The sequence below is a fragment of the Martes martes genome, assembly GCF_963455335.1.
Source record: "Martes martes genome assembly, chromosome: 2".
Classification (NCBI taxonomy): Eukaryota; Metazoa; Chordata; class Mammalia; order Carnivora; family Mustelidae; genus Martes; species Martes martes.
Genome location: NC_137889.1, coordinates 20,151,487 through 20,172,888, shown reverse-complemented (window position 1 = coordinate 20,172,888; position 21,402 = coordinate 20,151,487). Strand labels below are relative to the sequence as shown.

Genomic DNA, 21,402 nt, shown 5'->3' with positions numbered 1-21,402 from the left:
CTCAGGTCGTGATCCTGGGGTCCCAGGATCGAGCCCCACATCGGGCTCTCTGCTCGGCGGGGAGCCTGCTTCTCCCTCTCTCTGCCTGTCTCTGCCTACTTGTGATTTCTCTCTCTCTGTCAAATAAATAAATAAAATCTTTAAAAAAATCTATTAAGTGTCACACGTCCTTTTTTTTAAGATTTTATTTATTCATGAGAGACAGAGAAAGAGGCACAGAGAGAGGGAGGCAAGCAGCCTGATTCAAGAATTGATCCCAGCACCACCAGATCACAACTGGAGCCAAAGGCAGACAGTTAACCCACTGCGCCACCCAGGCACCCCTGTACCTTTTTTCCAAAATAGTTAAACATAATGTTTTAAGCTTCAAGAGACTCTATTGAGATTTTTGTTGGGATTTTATTACATATGTTTATTGGAATTTTCATGATTTGGAAATAGATATGAGTTTACTTTTATCCAAGTAAACTTATCTCAAATTTTTGAATTTTTAAGTAAAGTAAATAATATCAGATGCTCTTTTTAGATATCCCTCTCCCTGAAATAACTGTAAAATGCAGACATTGAGTGATATAGCATTTATATTAATATGGCAATTTAGCAACGGGAATTAAATACATCTTAAAAGCATCCCTGCATGTCATTAGACTTCTTCATTGAATTTTAATAGTCAATGACAGTCAAACATTAGCATCAGTTAACAGTTTTCCTATTTGGATCTCCGTAGTATAATGTTTTAGAAACTTTAACCAAAAATGAACTAAAGGGATGTTCCTTTAAGATCTGAGACCACATCTTCTTTCCCATCATCTTATTATGAAAATTCTCAAGTGTACTCAATGTTGAAAGCATCTTATAGTGACCACGTTTGTACCCCCAGCTAGAGTCCTCCATTATCATTCTTCTGTATGTCTTCAATCATACATGTACACATTCCACTAGCCATCTGCCAGCATATCTTATATTTTTTGCATTTGCACATACATTGTATAAATCTGTACACTTTGCCTATTCACTTTGGCATGCATATCATTAACTACTATTCAAGAAAACTTAGTTTCTTTTCTTTTACTGTAAAATAATTATGCAGTGACAGTCACAAAAATTACGTGTGCATTTCCCAAGTTTTGACAAATGCGTATACCTGTGTAACCCAAATTCCTATCACAATATAAAACATTATCACCGGGCGCCTGGGTGGCTCAGTTGGTCAAATATCTGATTCTTGATTTCACTTCAGCCCGTGTCAGGCTCTGCGCTTAGTGTAGGGTCTGTTTGTCCCTCTCCCTCTGCTCTTCCCCATTTCTCTCTCTCTCTCTCTCTCTCTCTCTCTCTCAAATAAATAAATAAGTAAATAAAATCCTAAAAAAAAAAAAAAAAAAACCTCATTATCATCACTTAGAGAGTTCCCTTATGCCCCTCCCAGGAAATGCCCACCACTACCCACCAGAAGCAATATTTTCTCTCACCTTTTTCACCCTGGATTAGATTAGATCGATTTAGGACTAAATACAAATTAATTTACACTATGTACTCTTCGTTGCAAGATTTCTTTGACTCCACATGTTTTTGAGAGCCCTCTGTGTTGTCTGTATCAGTAGTTCTTTCTGCTTTATTGCTGCTTACTATTCCATTATATGAACACACAATATTTTACTTATGTGTTTTCATAATTGATAGACACTTGGGACATAGCGGGCATATATTAATTTTTATATGAAAATGTTAGAGCTTTTCAAAGTAATTACATCATTTTCTGCTAAAAATGAATGAGAATTTCAGTAGCTGCACGTGTTCCCCAATATTCAGCATTAGCATTCTTATTTGGTCGAGCCATTCTGGTGGGTGTTTAGTGGTACTCGTTGTCTTTGATTTGCCATTACTTGACGAGTAGTGACATTAGTAACTTTTTCATGTGTATATGGAACAACCATCCATGTTGGTTAGTGAAGTGCTTGTTCAGATGTTTTGTCCATATTTTAATTCCGTTTTTTGCATTTTTATCTTTGAACTGGAGGATTATTTATATACCCTGGCACCAGTCCTTTGTAACATCTGTATTTTGTGGATATGGTCTCCCAGTCTATGGTATATTCGTTTTATTGACGGATTTTGAGAAGTAGCTTTTCATCTTGAAGACATTTTATTTATGTTTTAAAATATTTACTTGTTATTCCTTTTTGTGGCTTAAGAAAGTTTTATCTGCTCCCAAGTCACCAAAATATTTTCCTTGAGAAGCTTTATCTTTTAGAGACACCCAGGTGGCTTAAGAGGATGCCCGCCTAATCATCTGACTCTGGGTTTGGGCTCAGGTCCTGATCTCAGCGTCCTGGGATGGAGCCTGGGATGGACGCCCAGCTCAGCAGGGAGCCTGCTTGAGGATTCTCTCCTTCTGCCCTTCCCTACACTTGCATGTGCACTCTCTTTTTCTCTCTCTCTAAAATAAGTAAACCCTTAAAAAAATGATTTAAAAAAAAAAGCCTTATGTTTTAGCTTTTATTTTTAATAGCAGTGGATGGTATAGATTGAAGTTCATCATTCTGTCCAAACAGAGATTCCAGCACTGTTGAAAATACTTTGCTTTTTCTCATTGGATCAGTTTACTGCCTTTGTCAAAAATCAGATGACCGTACTTGTTAAAGTCTATTTCTAGAGTCTCTATGTTATTCCATTGATCTATTCATTGTTCTTGTGCCAGGCCAGCAACTGTCTTCCTTATTATAGCTTTTCTTGAAACGCTTAAAATACTTCAAAGTTGTTTTTTTTTTGAATGCCTGAAATGCCTATGTATGTGTGTATGTATGTATGTTATGTTCAGTTAGCCAACATATAGTATAACATTATTGTTCTTTTTCAAGGCAGTTTTGGATATTCTGAGATCTTTGCATCAGCTACCTAATCCTAATTATGGACCCAACCACACTAAGATTCAGCTACTTCCTAAGTAAAATACGGTTGGAGTACGCATTTCTCAGTATTGGTGGGATGATTATGAAATAATCCATACAAATGAATTGAAGAGACTGTCTTTTCCCCCATTGAATAGTCTTTCCCGCTTTGTTGAAAATTAATTGACCATATAGTTGTGGAAATAAGGTTTGTATTATATCTTAATGATTACCACACTAGTTTTATCAAGATTAACAAAGCATACAGTTGAAACCTGTTTAATTCAAAGTCTTAATCGCTTCATAACTTGAAGGATTTAGCAATACTATAAAATTGCTACAACTTTTCGAATGTTTTTATGTATTCCTTCATCAGTTTTACATACATAGAAATTATATAAATTATTAAGTATGTGTGTATATACATACACACACACACACACACACACACACACACACACACACATATACACATTTGGCCCCCAGTGCACTGATATCAGGAATTGAGTCTCAGTCTATTCAGTTCTCTTTTTTGTCCCTGGGGTTCTGTCACTGTACCAAGGGGTTTTCACTGTGCCAGAGATTTTGGGATGACATTTGGTCATTGAGAGCCTCAGGACCCAACCTGGAATTTGCCAAGAGGTTCTCATTTTTCTCTCCCCTTATTCTTCTTCACTGCAGGTCACCACCACCATCTTTGGTCTCTTGCCCTCAGTCACCCTGAGATATCAGTGCTCTTCTCAGACTTCTAACATCTAAAGAATAAAGGCCCTGCATCATAGGATTTGACCTCAGGTAGCAGAACACAGAGAACAATTTGAAACCAATTCTGTTGATTTCCCATCCAAATCTATATCCTCTGAATCAAGAAAACAGTTCTCCAACAGGTCAAAGTACACAATAAGCTCTCACTGAATTTGGTTTCCTTCCGATTTTTTTTCATGTGCTGAATCATTTTCAACACACTAAATGGCAAGGTTTTTTTCAGCTCAAAATGTCTATTAGATTAGGAAACTGAGAAGAGTTATCAACTTCTTTACTCCATCATCTGCTGTTTGGGGGCAAAAGATACTATTTAGTGAATGGCAGAACTTCAAGGAAATGGGACAGGGAAGGAAATTCCATCAGTATCTCAAAATACTACCCCAGCACGTATTTCTCTCTCTTAATTCTCCTAAGACATATCTTATGACCTCATAAGCAAACATTATAATTTTCAATTTAGAGCTGTTGCTCTTGAGTTACATTGCTGCTGGCTAACATTGTTGAACCCATCTCTCATATCTGTCTTTACTGCCTCTTTGAATAGAGATCCTCTGAGTCGGTGTTAGCAAAGTACTATCCTCTGTGGCTATGCTGGCAATGGAGACTTGAGGTCTAAAATGAAGATGAATATAATAAGCATTTTCTGATTAAATAATTAATAAAGACAAGAATGGAAAAACTCAAAAGCCCAGAAAGACTTAACGTATTTTAACACTCTAGTACCAAATATCAAACACAGTAGAAGTATGATTCAAAAACATGAGCACATTTAATATGGATATCTTACTATCAAATATATGAGTAAGAACCTCAACCCCTATCCTTGGAAACAGACTAAACCATATCAATTATTTGATAAAGTAAGCATGCTTTTTCTCCCACTTGTAAGTTCACTGAGTTGTGTTTGCTTGAGTGTCACATTCATAATCTGTTTTAGAATATTAATTCATTTTAATTAAGTACCTATCTGACTTACGTTTGAATGGTTCCTCATATCCAAACTTATATAATTACATTTAATGTTATAGATAATTAACCAATGACAATAGTAGTGGTCACAGATATACTACTCAAGATGGTCTCTATTGGGAGATGTATTAGGAGAAATCAATTATAAAATATACAGTTTAACAGAAATGTAGATTCTGTGTGCAAAGTGTGAGAATTATGAGTGAAAAAATATAATTATCTTATTTTCAAGTTTTTAAATGTGTGAAAACATGATTTTTTTCTGAAAGAAATACAAACATTTCTTTAAAAAAATGTATATATATATATATATATATTCAAAATCTGACCCCTCCAGGGATTTTATAAAGATGTCCAAAAGGCCCATAGAGGTGAAAGTTTCAAAGTTGCTTTGGTGAGTGAAAAAAACATTGAAAATGTCGAATTTACTTCTTCTAAATGCTAGCTCTACTCCTTCAATATTGCTTTAAAGTCTTTAAGTTCAACTTCCCTACTGAGAGAGAGCTGATCTTCGGAGTTCAAACTATTTGATGTGGTTTTCCCTGCAAAATAACTCTAGACCTGTTGTCTCAGAGGAAACCAGTTGCTCTGGATGATGGTGGATATGAGCCTGAGGGAACTCTTGTCCTAAAGTTGTGTGGGCAAAGGAACCACGCACAGTCAGTGCCTCAGAACAGAGCGTTTATCCAAAAAGACCGACCTGGGGTTGGTTCCTCTGCTCACACTTGTGCTTTTTACCGCCGTGTTCTAGCTTCCATATTCTGTATTCTTTTGCCCTTTTCTCTAGTTTTGAAACTGCCTCCCAACTAGCTTGTTTGCAGGCACAACTCTCTAAAACAGCTGTGGTGGGTTTTTTTTCTCCTCGTAATTTATGCAATCAATCTTTAATCATACTTGAGCTGATGTATCACCCCTCATTTACTTGTTCTCTCTCAGGCTAATGCCATTCGTTCTGTGGACCTTTTCCTGGGCCAGTAGAAGTCAGTTGATGTAGGAAATGGCTTATTTCTGCATTTTAATTAATTTTTCAAAGTATAATGAGTAGTTTGAAAATTTTCAGGTCTATGAAATTTTGACTGAAACCCTTGGAAGTTCACAATATTAATGATTTTCATTAAACCTCTCTCTTCTTTGCAAGACTCTTTATTGAGGGATAGTTACATGCTAAGTTGTATTTATTAAAACTCCATCATTAATTTTGGAAATTTATAAAACATTTAAACAAGTAAGCTTATCACGACCTACTTTTCTTGTGCATTGTGAAAGGAAACAGCATAAGAAACTCTTATTAAATCATTAAACAAATGAGAATAAATAATTGATGCTAGCAAATGAAGAGTTTCATAAAGAGCCAAAAAATAGATAAGCCGATCAAAAATGATTCTAAAACTCATTTTGGCTTCTTTTGAAACGGCAAGGATTTTTATTGATGCCTACCTGTTCTACCTGTCCATTTGTTTTGGTTACTAATGTTATTATCTTTTAGTCCATCATAATTTGTTTTTCTTTTTACTATGAAGGAGTCTTTTGTTTTGCTCTTAGGCTTGAATCACCCACCAGGTCCTTGATAATGGAAGCCCCACGAGGGGTCCAGGTGAGCGCTGCTGCAGGAGACTTCAAGGCCACCTGCAGGAAGGAGCTGCATTTGCAGTCTACAGAAGGGGAGGTGAGTTCCCAGGGGCAGAGACCAGCCCTTTACTGCTGAGCGGTGCTTCTCAGAGTACATGCGTATTACTGTAGGTGACTGATTGCTGAGAGCTTAAACAACGATGGAACTGTAATACTTCCTGAACACAAAATTTGGTAAATCTGGTATTATTTTCTTAAAACAAAGCACCGTTTATTTTCTATGGAAAGATAACCATTCATGAGTCAATTATAAGTGGGGCATCTAAATTCCAGTAGTTTCAGAATTGGTAGATAAACATAATGAATATCAAGATAATACTGAGAATGAAGGCAGTCTTTGTTTTTCTTTTTTCTATGCTTTTTTTTTGGTCTTCCAAAAAGTACTTTGGGTGTTTATTTCTGTAAAAATGGTTCCTATATTTCTTCTGAAAGAAAAATGAAACAAAAGCTATTTTACTATTTAGCCCAATTGTTATTCCCTAGATAAGGAGATAAATACATGCTAACATTTTTCTCCCATGTTACTTTATTTCCTCCAAGAATCTCCTGTCAGTCTGTTGTCATTCTCTTGAAGATCATTCCCTTTACCTCACTGTCTGCTGTAAAGAACCCTTTGTCTTCCGTCTGTCAGTCTGGCACTGGAATGCTATAGACACACATTCATTTCATGTACCTTGTTATATACATTGTGATTGTTATGCCAGCAGAATGACATTTTTTGTCAGTTCTGGAAATTTCTCCACGTTGGGTCTTCTCCTATTACCGCTCCCCCTTTCCTCTATGGCCCTTTTTTGAAACTCTGAAGAAACACATAGCGTTTCTTCCATTCCCTTACCCTCCAGGTATCTTAGCCTCTCCTTCCGAGTTTCTATTTCTCTGTCTCCCTGTGCCTTACTCTGTTGTTATTCAGATCTATATGCCCAGGTTCCTTTTCAGTATCTAATCATTTATTTAAATGCCTCTATTGAGCTTTTAATAATTAGGGGTGCCTGAATCGCTGAGTCAGTTAAAGCCTCTCTCTGCCTTTGGCTCGGGTCATGGTCCCAGGGTCCTGGGATCGAGCCCCATGTTGGACTCCTTGCTCAGCAAGGAGTCTCCTTGTCCCTCTCCCTCTGCCCACCACCCCACCCTCACTCATGCTCTCTCTTTCTCTCCTCTCAAATACATAAAATCTCCAAAAAATAAAATAATTTTAATAGTTATGTTGTTCATTTTTAGGATTCTCATTTGTAATTTTTTAAATCTGCCTGGACATCTTGGTGGTCGCTCTTTTGCTTGCTTCTTTTTAATTCTATTTTAATTATTTCAAATCTTTATTCAAAGTATATATTGTGTATATTTTTGCTACAGTTCCCAAAGCCCTTGAAAGTCTAACTCTGTTGTATTGCTGTTTCTACCAATTAAGTCCCTTAGTATTTTCTTCCTTCTCATGCTTATTTTATTATGAGCTTATAAAGGTCAAGTTGAGAAGAAAAAGAATGGAAGAATAACTTGAGAAATATGCTCTGGAGCATTTTATACGTCTTCAGATGTAAAGATGAGCATTTTATACGTCTTCAGAAATCAATAGAATCGAAGGAGAACATTTCTTTCTTACCTTTATGCCATTATTTCAGTTGTTGATTCAAGATGAATTTTAATTGTATATTTTACTTCCTTTTTTATAAACAAACTTACTGGCAGGACCATATTAGCATCTTAATGGATATTACAACTTAAATGATCTAGAAATACACTTCATAATATTTTAAAAATATGTCCGTATTACCTTTCAAGCTTTCTTTCTGCTGCAATTACAGAACACAATACTTTCTCTACCACAGCAAGATGGAAATCTTTCTTAAATATCTTGCATCCTTTTTAAGGAGTTGCTTTTATCATGCTAATCATTTCATTCTAATTATTCATAATGAATCATCCCATAATAAATATTGGTGGTTATTAATCTCTGTTCTGTTCCTATTTATGTACCACTTTACTTACGATCTTTTATTCAGTGTATCAGCAGAATGAATCCTTGGATTCAATTACAGGTTAGCATTTAATTGTGAATTGAATATTATGCTATAAATAAATCATAGCCCGAGATTTTCAGCTGTGGCCATTTTTTTATATTAATAACATAAAGACACAGAAAAGCACAGCACTTTATATCAGAGTAAAATAACATGTAATTTTCCTAGGAAAAAGTGTGAAATGATATGAAATCTTTCTCTCTGCTTCACTGACTATGTCACAGAAAAGCCAGACTGATCGTTTACTAAACAAAATAGAAAGATGTAAAGTCCCTCCCTTAGGCTGTTTTTAAAGTAGTTAGTATCAGAACAAACATGGTTTTGAGGTAACAAAGTAACAAACAAAATGCCAAAGAATGAAATTGCACACTTCGTCATTTCAGACATAGTGTAGCAAGGAATTTCAAACTCGGCTCTGAAAATAACCCAAGTCATCATATAGGCGGAACACTTTGAAAAAAGAAAAGTGTTACAATAGCGCATGCGAGGAGGAATAATGCAATAACATATATGTTACAAGATCACAGAGAAAGAGGAAAACAATTTTTTATTTTGCAAATCAACTGAGATTGGCTCTCACAGTGAAAGGCCTGATTTCAAAGGATGAGAAAGGGATAAATGAATTCTTGGTGCAGAGAAGACCGTGGGCCGTGACTTAAACGCTCAGGCGTGGGAATTGGAGTACCAGGAAGAGTTTCAGAACAAAAGGATTCTATGGTTTATAGGGCAATATAGAATAGAAATATCACTTTTAGAATTACGAACTTGAACAGTATCACAGTAACTGTCTTAGCAGAACAGAAAGTGATATGAGCAAGCCTGTCAGTTACCAGACTCAGGTCCTTAGACCCAGCAGTGGTAAAGACTAGACCCCAAATGTAGAAGCACAGGCAAGGCTCTCTTGGGGCTCATGCCCCAGCACCAGGGATGAGTGGGTGAGAAGCATGAAGAAAAGAACCCTTAGGCCTGCTCTCTGGGGAGAGGTCAGATGGAATATTTTTTAAAGGAATTTCAGTGGGAAAAGGATGCCCTGTAGGCAGGGAGAGGTGGGGGGGTTCATTAGCACCTGAGTGCTCACAGGCCCTGCTGCTTGGCTAACTCTCCACCCCTGGGCATGGTTTTCAGTATTCTAACGAGGGAAAAAGTCCGTGAAGGTACAGTGCTAGGGTCCGTCCTGGTGCAGACTGGGCTTGCTCTTTAGCTGGTGCTCTGCTGTGCAAGGAAAGTGCTCACAGTCACTGTGAGGTCTGCGAGAGGAGTAATGAGAGCCAGCAGGCAGCAAGGAGTTTTCCAGGTGCACAGAGGCCTGTTCCAAGGTCCCTGTCTCATTTCCCCCCTGAGAGGTTTCATCCTCCTTATTCTTAAACAGAAGGGGCTACAGGTCTCTTCTTCTGAAACTGCTTCCTGCTGAGTGGGGGCACTGCCCCTCTCCTCCCCCGGAGGTGGGAAAATCTCACACTGACTGTTCCATGAACTCAGAGGGCCTCAGGTCTTCCTGTAGTGACAGAGGTTGGAATCCTCGTTCCACCATTAGCTTGACTTGGAATTGTTGGAACTTGGAAGACACAAACTTTACTAACAGGTTAACAGATGGGGACCAAAAATAATAGCCACCAATCATTCCAGGAAAGGGGGGAAAAAAAAAAAAAACAGAAGAAAAAACAGAAACAAACAACAACAACAAAACAAACAAGAGGGATTGGGGAGGGCACTTTTGATTACTGACCAGATATAGTTAGGATCTGTCCCTTGGTTGTACTGGTGCAGCCAAGATGCCTGCTCATAAGCCTTTTTTTTTTTTTTTTAAGATTTTATTTATTCATTTGACAGAGATCACAAGTAGGCAGAGAGGCAGGCAGAGAGAGAGGGGGAAGCAGGCTCCCCACTGAGCAGAGAGCCTGATGCGGGGCTCAATCCCAGGACCCTGGGACCATGACCTGAGCTGAAGGCAGAGGCTTTAACCCACTGAGCCACCCAGGCGCCCCTCATAAGCCCTTTTTGTATTTACTTCAATGTTTCTTGTTATTTATATAGGCAGGATGGGTTTTGTTAATAACAGCATAGGCTCTTCCGTGTTCAGCAAGGAGTCAGGTAGTTAATAAGAGGTATTTCTGTGAAAACAAAAGGAAACACAGGTTGATGGTTGGAGCAAATTATAAACCCAGTGTCGAGTCCTGACTGCTGCCAGGGAGAAGATTTCTAGATGTCAAGCCTCAGAGGACTCTCAGAGCAGGGGCAGGCAGCAGTGATCTGACAGATTTCTCTGATTTGTAGTTCAAAATCTCCCGTGATCTTCTGAGGAGCCCCTAGAGCAACAGACATGAGAATTGTCTGTGCATGAGCTACCATGACAATTCCTCTGGAATTTACTTCAAGTTTTCTAACTCTGGTCCTCTCTGCAGGGCTTCAGGAAAAAGGACAGTTTTACTCCTTAATGAGCCCAAGACAAGAAAATGCAAGAAGATTGAAAGCCCTAGTTTGGGGGCGCCTGGGTGGCTCACTGGGTTAAGGCCTCTGCCTTCGGCTCAGGTCGTGGTCTCAGGGTCCTGGGATCGAGCCCCGCATCGGGTTCTCTGCTCAGCGGGGAGCCTGCTTCCTCCTCTCTCTCTGCCTACCTCTCTGCCTACTTGTGATCTTTAAAAAAAAAAAAAAAATGAAAGCCCTAGTTTGGAGAGACTTAGCCAGATATTTGAGGAAACCAGAAGAATTCAGGATCCAGCCTAGTCTTATAGGCAAATGACAAGGACTTAAAAGATAATTAATCAGAACTAGAACCTAATGCACAAAGGGCATGTTATTGAAACACAATTTTCTCTCTAAAATTACCCTCATTTTCATCAAACATAGCCAGATGAAGACAAATTTATTTGTAAAATAAGTCTAATTTTAACAAACTTCACCTAATTATTTACATAAGTACAACAAGAATATCGATTGACCACATAAGTTCTCTTAAATCTGCATTGCTGTGACTTTTGTAAGGGATTTTAGATTGAACTTTTAATAGCCTCTCGAGGCCAGAAGCCAAGCCAGATACTTGTCATTAGATTTGCCTGCAATACCTGTAGATTTGGGTGAATTTTTCTTAAGTTTTCCAACAGATCCTTAGGTTCCTACACCCCAAGAAGTGACCCCCTTTACTCAACTGGGAACTCTATAAGCAAGGTACCAGGCCAACAATTCAAAGGGGCTCTTTTGGTCCATAAAGTCAAACTTAGTTCCTTGAAGTTATCTAGTCATGCCTGAGTCTATGCATGTCTCTCTCAAATATGACATTCTGGTCTAAGCCTTGGTAATATAACCAACATTTCCAATGGTGTCCTGTTACAAGGAGAACAGATTCTTACTGAACTTATATAAATAATTACAATTACCATGAAAGAATGCTCACTGAGAGTTTCTGAATTCTGAAGGCTTCAGGAGGGGAGAAAACAAATGCCTCAAATTGTTCAGAAAGTAATATTTTATCAAATTTCTATAAGTCGCAGATATCATAAGGTAACACATTTCCTTAAATCTGGAAGAGCAACATTAGAGGACCAACATTGTTTCAGAAAGAGTCGTATAAACTATAATCATCTTTTTCAATTTATTTAGTTCCACATTAATAATTTTTTTCCAGCAGTTCCAGAAATTCTTACCCAGTTTGGTTTCATGATGTTAAGGGTATCAAAAACCTGTACTTGTCAGAAGTTCTTATCATGAATCTCTTTGAGGTTGAAACGCATTTTGCAAGAGCATCAGAACAATAACTGTAAATGACAAAAGACTCAAAAACAGACATGGTTAAAGATCTGATCAGAATTCATTATCATGTAGTTGGCAAGGAAATCCAGTTATTTCTGACACACACTTTAATAATTGGAATGTCAAGTGGTGACCTTTTACCAGGACATATTAAAAGTTTAGGGATTTCATATAATTTATAGAACAGTTACAGCATTGACCCACAGTATAACCTAAGAAAGTTTATTATCATTTATTTGATAATCCTTACCTTGTCACCTAACGTACCAAATAAGTCCAATGGGTCCAAAAGACTTTGCTTAGAATTTTAATTTGGGGGAAGTTTGTTAAAAACCTCAGAAACTTCTAAAGCACGTGCCTCAATACAATCATAGATTATTATAGATCTTCATATTTAATTATTTAACTAAGGTGGAAAAGATTCCAGAGGCAAATACATAGGATTATACAGTAGTTAGCAAAACTTAGCTCCTTTAATACTGAGATTTTGTTTTCTTAAGTGATCAAAGATCTGATAAAAACACATTCAGAAACCTTGTTTTTCTGGGAAAATAAAGGAAAAAAAACTTTGTAATTTCTTATCAAGAGCAGACCAACAATGCAAAAAAATCTTGTCTCTTTAACAGAAAAAAACAAGTTTTATTTGTATACCAGTGTACTTATAAAACGCATCTATTCTAATCTTAGTCCTGACCACATATAAAATTCTTTTCCAAAGATTCCCTATAAACCTTTACAACTTTCTTTTTCATTCAGATTTTGTCCTAGGCCTTCTCTCTCTAAATAACTAATGTCATCTTAGGAAAAAATTACTTTCTTCCCTCAAAAAAATATATTTTCATTCCTTACACCTTTTCAAACATATTTTCTACGTTTTTTACATACGGACTGGTTTTCCTATTTTTGGCAGTCTCAATTACATGTATTAGAACTTTAAATTAGAATAATTCAGTTTCTAATAAAACCAAGTAGTAAGCAACTGTGAACTGTTACACCAGAATTCTTTAAATTGGAAATTTACGAATACCTTCATAATTTTTAAAAAACGTGTGCTTTTTTGTTATAGTACAATCTTTCAATATCGCATAAAACTTGTTTACTAAAAGACCGAATTTATCTTTAGTTTTTCTGTAATAAGCCAAAAGCAGATAAATCTATCTTTAAATAATTGATGTTTTAGTATTTTGCCTTATTTGGAAAAGACTCAGATATCCAAAGAACTTAGCCCAATATATTATTTAACCTAGCAAAGCTTTCAAGTTTTACATTACCGAAGATTCTGTAAGCTGTCAACCTTTTCATTTACTTGTTCTTAACAATTACCCATGAAAACTTCATGAGACAAACTTAAACATTACTTTAAGTCCTTTTTTGCTGACAAACTGCAACAGATACCATATGAATTTAATAAATTCAGGTAGCATGAAAGCTGTTGATAACTCCACAAGACAAGTCTGTTGTAGTTAGGCAACCTTGAATTAGCTTTAATAGCAAATCTGCTGCACCTGTGTCCACTAAATGATCAATCCCTTTGATCCCCGCTGTCACACTCACTTGGTGCTCTTGCCAGGAAATCTGAAGTGGGTGGTTTAGTCCAGGAGGTCTTGGGCTCCTTCCTGCCTACTTGGGAGTGCTCTGGTCCTTCCAGGAAGAAGTCACCCAACAGCGAGGCACTCTTTGCTCCCAGAGAGCAAGGGTGCTAGGAGCAGGAGCCGGTGGGGATCCACCGGCAGGGGATCCACCAGCAAGACCAGAGACAGATTTTGAAGTTTGGACCATTATTCCTCCATCTCAGTCTCTTGTCTCTCCCCACCTGCAAGACTGTTTTTTTTTTTTTTTTTCTCCAGTTGCCCTTCAACCCCTGAAGGAGGTAGGGGAGCAGGGGGTTGGTCAGGCATCAGTTCCGGTGTTTGTTCCTGGGGAGCTGGATTTAGGTTTTCCAGTGGCAGCCTATCTTTCTTCTCCTTTTTCTCATTATTCTGATGATTTGGAAGGGAGTCAGGTGTCTGAGATTTCTGTTCCTCTTTATTTCTCTGGACCATCAGTTGGGCCCTTTCCGGTGAAGCATCTTTGTTACGGAGTAAGATAAAGGCCTGGATATAAGGAACGTCGTCCTACATCACGTGAACTTGAAAACCAGTTGGGTTAGTTTTTCTTTTTCTGAGTTTGAAAATGCCCAGGATTTACAAGTGCTTGCCTTTAAACCAATTATGTAGAGCTCCTTAACAAATGAATTTTAGCAATTATCATCCGGGCGTAGAGAAAACACCTCACATTTATCACACATATGGACACATAGACACACAAACAAGATGCAAACAAAATCTAGCCTTTGTCTCAGTAACATTAGTGGAGGAAGCATTAAAAATCCGATTTCTAAGGACCCCCTCTTTCATGAAAACAAATCTAATTGCAAGATAGCCTCATAATTTGTGGGTCAATTAATTATTTTCCAATTAGAATATGCTAGTTTTATGCAAAGACAGCCAAAGCGGCAGCAACAAATAAACCGGAGGAGGCCCAGAGTAGCTCTGTGAGCATTCCTTCCTCCCCAAAGTTGGGGGCCTCACTGATTGCACCAAACAGCTTCATAGTTTCGGGCTGTTGTGTGTTACAGCCAGCTTTTTCTAATTCTCTGTGCAAGAAAACTAATTTAGACATGCCAAAAGAGCCCCATCTGGGCCGCTGAGACTCAGGTTATCCTTAAATGTTTTCCACCTAAACAACATTAACAGTAATCCCCAACAGCCCCATTAAAAGCAGGGCCATCAACTCAAATTGAGGGGGTTTGCCGATCAGGAGTTCTCTTCGACACATCCGTGAGGTTCTGGGATGTCAGAGGGTCGGAGAGGGTGGGTGTTGGTCCTGAGCTCCAAGTTCTTGAGAACCCCCAGAGGTTCTCAGCCCTGCTGCTCCGACATCCTGTCAACCAACCATCGACCAAGAAAGGTTGACGCAAATGCAACGAACTCTTTTAAAAGAAAAAAAAAAAAAAAACTTAAAAAGGAAAGGGGTACTTCAGCGGCTCAGTCAGTTAAATATCTGCTTTGGGCTCAAGTCATGATCCCAGGGTCCTGGAATTGAGCTCCATGTTGGACGCCCTGTTCAGTGGGGAGTCTGCTTCTCCCTCTCCCTCTCCCTCTGCTGCTTCTCCTGCTTGTGTTCTCTCTCTCTCTCTCTCTCTCTCTGTCAAATAAATAGATAAACTCTTTAAAAAAAAAAAGGAAGGAAAATCATTTATTCCAGCTCAAGTGAGGACAGCTATCCAGGATACTGTGTCCTCACAAAGAAGAGAGTGCTTGCAGGGAAGGAATGTTTGTTGCAGGATTAACAGAAAAAATTACAGATCATGAGACAAAGGACACTTCAGACAGTTGTGGGCCTTACTTGAGCTTCTAGTATGTGTGAGCCTGCGTGGCTTTGGTCTCATGGGCTCTCGGGGAGGCTTTACTCTTTGTTTGGAATATTCCTTTTTAGTTAATTTCAAGTGAAGCAGATTGAAGTCCACAATTCTCCCCACAGATGAGTACACAGAAAACACAAGTAAAGAGGTTTCCAAAAAAGGTTACAGAACAGGGACTTTGGGCGGGAGTCGGAGAAGAAAGGTGGTGAGAAAAGCGAGAGAACAAAGTAAAATAAGCCCAAACACAGACTCTAACCCCTCCAAAGAGGGACTCTAGCCTCTTACCAGGTTGGTCAGTCCTGGCTAGAACCTCCCAAAGTCATTGTAAGGGACCTAAATTGGAGTCCCTTTTGCCATAGGTGCCCAAAGCAAAGACCAGCGCCTGCTCCAGTGGGAGACTCAAACTCTGCCAAATCCCACGGGTGGCTTCAGCCCCCACCTGCAGGATCTGCCGGGCCCTGCCCCCCTCCGAGGGGGGAGCTCTGGTGCAGTCAGCACACTGAGATGTCGCCCTTTGGTTCAAGGAAGAAGACAAGGGGACCAAACAAAGAGCACTAACATAAGACAGAAAAGAAAATCCTGAGAAAGAGAAGGAATGGGAAAAGACAGTTGCTTGAGGAACGGGATGGTCAGTAAGGACAAAAGGAAGGCTGGAGCCCCCAGGCCCCGTGACTCTAGAACAACAGTCTGGGCCACCCCCTCAGTGACAGGTAGAGGTCTGAGTCTGGCAGCCCCAGTTCTGCTGGGTCCTGTCTGTTCATGGTCAGCAAATGTTACCAGACTCCGGTCCTTCAACCCCGCAGTGGTAGAGATGAGATTAGACCCCAAAAGGAAAAGTACAGGCAAAGCTTTCTTGGGACTCATGCCCCAGCATGGGGGCGGGGGGCAGCACAAAGGAAAGAACGCTCAGGCCTGCTCCCCAAGGAGAGGTCAGGTGGAATATTTTTTAAAGGAACTTCAGTGGGAAAAGGGTGCCCTGTAGGCAGGGAGAGGTGGGGGGTCATTAGCACCTGAGTGCTCACAGACCCTGCTGCTTGGCTAACTCTCCACCCCTGGGCATGGTTTTTAGTATTCTCATGAGGGGAAAAAGGCGGTGAAAGTGCGGTACTGGGGTCTGATTTGTTGAAGGCTTGTTTGTCCTGGACTGGGCTTGCTTCTTAGCTGGTGCTTTGCTCCGCCAGGAAAGCCATGATGGCCAGCAGGCAGCAGGCAGTTTTCCAAGTGCACAGGGGCTTGTCCCCAGGGTCCCTGACTGTCGCATGTCTAGGCTGCAGAAACCTGGCAAAGCCGGGTTGGAAAGAATCAAAATGCAACACTTCTTCTTACCTCATGATTTCTTTTTCTATCTCAAGCCAAGAAAATATTAAAAAAAAAACATTTAAAGGTATCTATTAATAAAACATACTTCTTTTCTAAGGCTGAGGGTATGGCATGGATCCGGGAAGCTTAGGGAATTACTGTCGCACAGGTGCGTGCTGTGGGGAGTAGCCCCCAATGGATAGCAGAGCTGGAAGGCACTGTTGCGGCCACACACCTGCTTCACGTAAGGCCCAGGTCCTTCAGGGATCACTCTGTTGACGAGGCCAGTGGCCACCTGCTTGCCCGACCTGTGAAAACCTGCCCCTCTCCACCGCTCTTCAGGAGAGCGACTGGCAGGGAGAGAGGACCAGTTGTGTCGCTGTAAAAGCCAGTGTGGTGGCACTGTGTCAGCAAGCCGCACCAAAGCACCAGGGCTGACCAGTAACAGTTCTTGCTGTGGGGACTAGTAAGAACCATCCCCAGTAGCCAACACTCACTGGATTCACCCCACGGTGAGCCTCCTCGCCACTTTCCATTTGCACTCTTTATCATGTATGTCTCGAGGTTTCTTGGACGAAACACCAGCTCCTACATTTCTGCAGCGTGATCGCATCTCCGAACATGCAGACCTAACGCCCGCTGTCCCAGAGCTTGCCCGGTAGTGTTTTGGGCATTTATGAGGTCTGGGGTTCCTGTTCTCTGCAAGCATGCTAGCTCCTAAAAAGGTGTGTGTTGGGAGGTGGGGGGGCACCTGGGTGTCGGTAAAGCCTCTGACTTTGGTTCTCGTCATCCTCTCCCTGTCCTGGGGTGACACCCAGCCCAGAGAACCCTGCTTAGCAGGGGGTCTGCTTGCCCCTCTGCTTCGGCCCCTCCCCCCTGCATGTGTTCTCTGTGCCTCTCTCTCTTAAATAAAATCTAGAAAAACAAAACAAATCAAAAGTAAGGGACACTGGGTAAGCTGTGAAAGTTCTTTTTCTTTCTTTCTTTCTTTCTTTCTTTCCTTTTTTTTAAAGATTTTATCCTTTTACTTGAGAGATAGTAAGAGAGAATATGAGAAGGGGCGGGGGAGACGGAGAAGCAGGTTCCCTGCTCAGCTGGGAGCCTGCCCCGATGCAGGGCTGGATACCAAGACCCTGGGATCATAACAAAAACCAAAGGCAGATGTTTAACTGACTGAGCCACCCAGGTGCCCCGAGAGTGCCTCTCTTAAACTCAACCAGTAGAGAAGTTATTCATCCCCCTGTTCCTATGAATAAGTGACAGCCCAGAGTGTAATGGTTGGTGTTATCCTCCCTGACGTCCCTCAACAAGGAGACAGAGCCAGGAGAAATGATGCCCAGCCTCGGTACCCCAAAATATGTCCTGTCCTTTTGCTTAGTTTTGTGAACTTTCAATTTCCCTATTCGAGAAAAAATAAATCTCCTTTAAAAAAAATAAGAGAAACACTTTCTCTTTGCTTTCCCATCACTTAACCCAGAAGGAACTACAGCGTGACAAATTTCAACATCTGACACCTGCAAACAAAAATTTTAATCACAGTTTCTTAACTTTGAATATTGTTGGTAAATTCAAGCATCCGTTTACTTTATAATCATGTATTCAACAACCATATACATTATGAGGAAGGTGTATGTGCAGGGTTAAACACTGCAAAGTTATGAAAAGAATTTCAGGTATGATTCCACCTTCGAGGAAGATCTAATTTACTAGAGAAAGGAAGATACAAATAGGACTAAAATGACATCAAATGATGAGCAAAATTAGGGATTCATAAGTTTCTATGGGCAAACCAATAAGAGTCTCTCCATCTTGGAGCATCAGGGAAAAGTCATGGAGGGTGAAGTGGATGAACTAGTCTCTCCTGGAGGGGGACCTTTGTGCCCGACAGGGGAGAGACCTGTCCGTGTCGGAAGAACATTGTTTTACGCAACATGCACTCCTACAATTTTATGCACTGCTCTGAACCAGACAGCTGTAGATCTTACTTGCAAGGGAGAGAAACAAATAATAAATGAAGGAATACATACTTAATACAATGTTAGGAAGGGGTTGGTACTATAGAGAAAAGTAAAGCTGTCAAAGAGCAATTAATGGATTAGTGCTCTTCCCATAGAGTGGTTAAGAAAAACTTTTTTTAGAAGGTGACCTTTTAGCAGGGATCTGAAACATCTAAATCTAAAATATACATGTCTATGGCATATGCATTATATTTCTATCTTATTTGCAGCATTCAAAAGATTCCTGTGTTTCAAAAATTTCAAAAGAATAAAGAAGTTTGCTTTTAAAAAATAACAAATATAAAAGGCAAAAAGAAGAAATCTCCATCCCTCCCATGGTTTCTAGCTACTCAGTGAATAACCTGTGTCTGTATCTAGAGAAAACTTGTAAATGTCTGGAGAAAACTTGTAAATATCTGGAGAAAACATTGTAAATGTTTGGAGAAACATTTACACTTGTAAATATCTGGAGAAAAGCTATTTCAGGCTAAAGAAATAGGGCGTAAAGAAGCCCAGAAGCCAGAGTTCCTTTGATATGTTTGAGAAAATGCAAGAGCTAGAGCAAGGAGAAGAATCCCAGGAAATTATGTTACAGAGGCCAGATCATGGAGGGCTGGTGGGCCACGGGAGGGAGTCCAGATTCATGCAAAGTGTAGTGAGAGGCTGTTAGGAAATTTTGAGCCCTGGGATGATCTGATCTGATTTCTGTTTCTTAGAAGTTCACTAAGCAGTATACAAAACCGGCTGTAAGAGAACAAAACGGACAGCTGGCAGACCAGGCAGGGGGCTATGGTAGGAGTCCCAGTGAGAAAGGAATAGGACTGGGATGAGGGCAAATACGTAGAAAAAATGGAATAATCTCGGATTCTCCTGTCGAGTTAAGCAGTAATTAGCTACGTAACAATAGAATGAAGAAATACCTAGAGAAAGTTGTTTCTTTGTTCATTCAGATTCATGATTTCAGTTTTCTTTGAAACTTTTCTCTTGCGTGTCAAAACCTTATGAACACCGTCCCTAAAAGTGTTAAGTCCATGTATGGAATAAGTGAAATCATTTTGCACATTCAAAAATCTAGCAAAGTAAGTGTAGCATACAAGTAATACGTTTCATGGAGACTTCAAACCTGATTATATCTAATAATTGTTAATGAAGCAAATTATCTACGTGGCTTATCCTTTAAACTGTCAAGGTGATTTTATGACTTTTTAAAAATTAGACCACTGAGTAACTTTTTTTAAGAAGCTGTCCATCCCTTCAGTAATGGCCTGTCCATGAGCACCCTGATTTCTTTGTATCTTCTTTAGACGAGGCATGATTAAGAAGTTAAACGGAAAGACTCCGTCAAACTCATTAATCTTCTGTGCTGTTGGAATAAAGTGTGTTGGCCCCTTAAGCAGATCGTGCAGTATTGCTTTTCAGATCGAGGGCTTTCTGTCCGAATGCACCATGTCTCAAAGGAGAGGATAGCTGCCAAGCCTTGGGGCTGTACCGTAGGAATGTAATTTTGTTTGTTCAACAAAGCATGGCCGCTAAACCAGTAGAATTGTTTGTTGTTTAGTCTTTCTTATTAGAGCATGTTGTAAGGCTCCGAGGAATGTCGAATGCTAAAATGAATTAAAGTGCACTTTCTTCTCCCCTCCTAGATATTTTTGAATGCAGAAAAAATCCGGCTGGGGAATCTACCGACGGGCTCTTCGTCCTCCTCCTCGCCCAGCTCCTCAAATTCCCGGCAGACCGTGTACGAACTGTGCGTCTGCCCCAACGGCAAACTTTACCTTTCTCCAGCCGGAGTAGGCTCTACTTGTCAGTCCAGTAGCAACATCTGCTTGTGGAGCTGAAGTGACTGATTTCTCCTCACACCAGAATAGCCTTTTGTTCCTGTCCGTCTGCTTCACAGTTCCGCTCGGTTTCCCTTGTGATCAGTCCAGAGCTTCTTCAAATGGTCCACAGAGCAACTTCTTCCAATGCAAGCAGGGGTTCGCTGCCACCTTCTCTCGTGATTTCCTTGTACTGCTCGAGGCAGAGAGTGTGGGGGACCGGACAGTGGAAAAATCGTCTTCAGTGGGAAAACTGGATCATAACTTTTGCTCAAAAGGGAGAAAAACATAGGTGCCTTTGCTACATGAAGTGAAGCACACAGTTTTAGATTTTTGCAGGACCCGGAGATGAACTGCATATACATACATTAATTACATAGATGAAATTCCCAGTATCCAATGGCAAGATGAGATAGTTGACCCTGTCAGAAAACTAATTCTACAGCCTGAAAGCACAATTTTCCAATCGTTTTTTTTGGATGTAAACTTTTATCCCCGAATTTTAAATTTTTCAAGCATTAAATGATGCTTGCTTTGCTAAAAATTAAATTCAATACATGATTTTTAACAAAACGAAACAAAACAAGACAGAATTCCACCCTGAGTTTTGTTTGTTTCTTTGAATTCAGTGTGTTGTTACTCTTTGTCTACTAAGTCTAGAATTTTGTACATTAGGTAATTTTGAAAGCACTCAGCAATATAATCTTTACAGAATTAACAGAACACCATTATCCTGTCATTTGTCAGATCTGAATGGCCTTATATAGTATTTACTTGGCTTTTGCATGTGACGTATTTGCTTTTAACGAAACATCTAATTTATTGCAATATAAGATAGGATTAAGAGAGGCATACCGATGGTGTGGAATCCAT

General features: G+C 39.8%; 1 protein-coding gene across 2 annotated transcripts in view; it reads left to right on the top strand.

The window, feature by feature from the left end:
* The window catches only part of SGCZ (sarcoglycan zeta), a gene marked incomplete at both ends in the record, with an annotated part of 464,568 nt that extends 444,018 nt beyond the window's left edge, over positions 1–20,550 (top strand). For both annotated transcript variants that reach the window (XM_080797027.1, XM_080797026.1), the window contains 2 exons: positions 6,165–6,288; positions 20,356–20,550. In XM_080797027.1, coding sequence (XP_080653153.1) covers positions 6,165–6,288; positions 20,356–20,550 — 319 coding nt within the window. The remainder of the gene's footprint in view (positions 1–6,164; positions 6,289–20,355) is intronic.
* Positions 20,551–21,402: the final 852 nt, after the last annotated feature.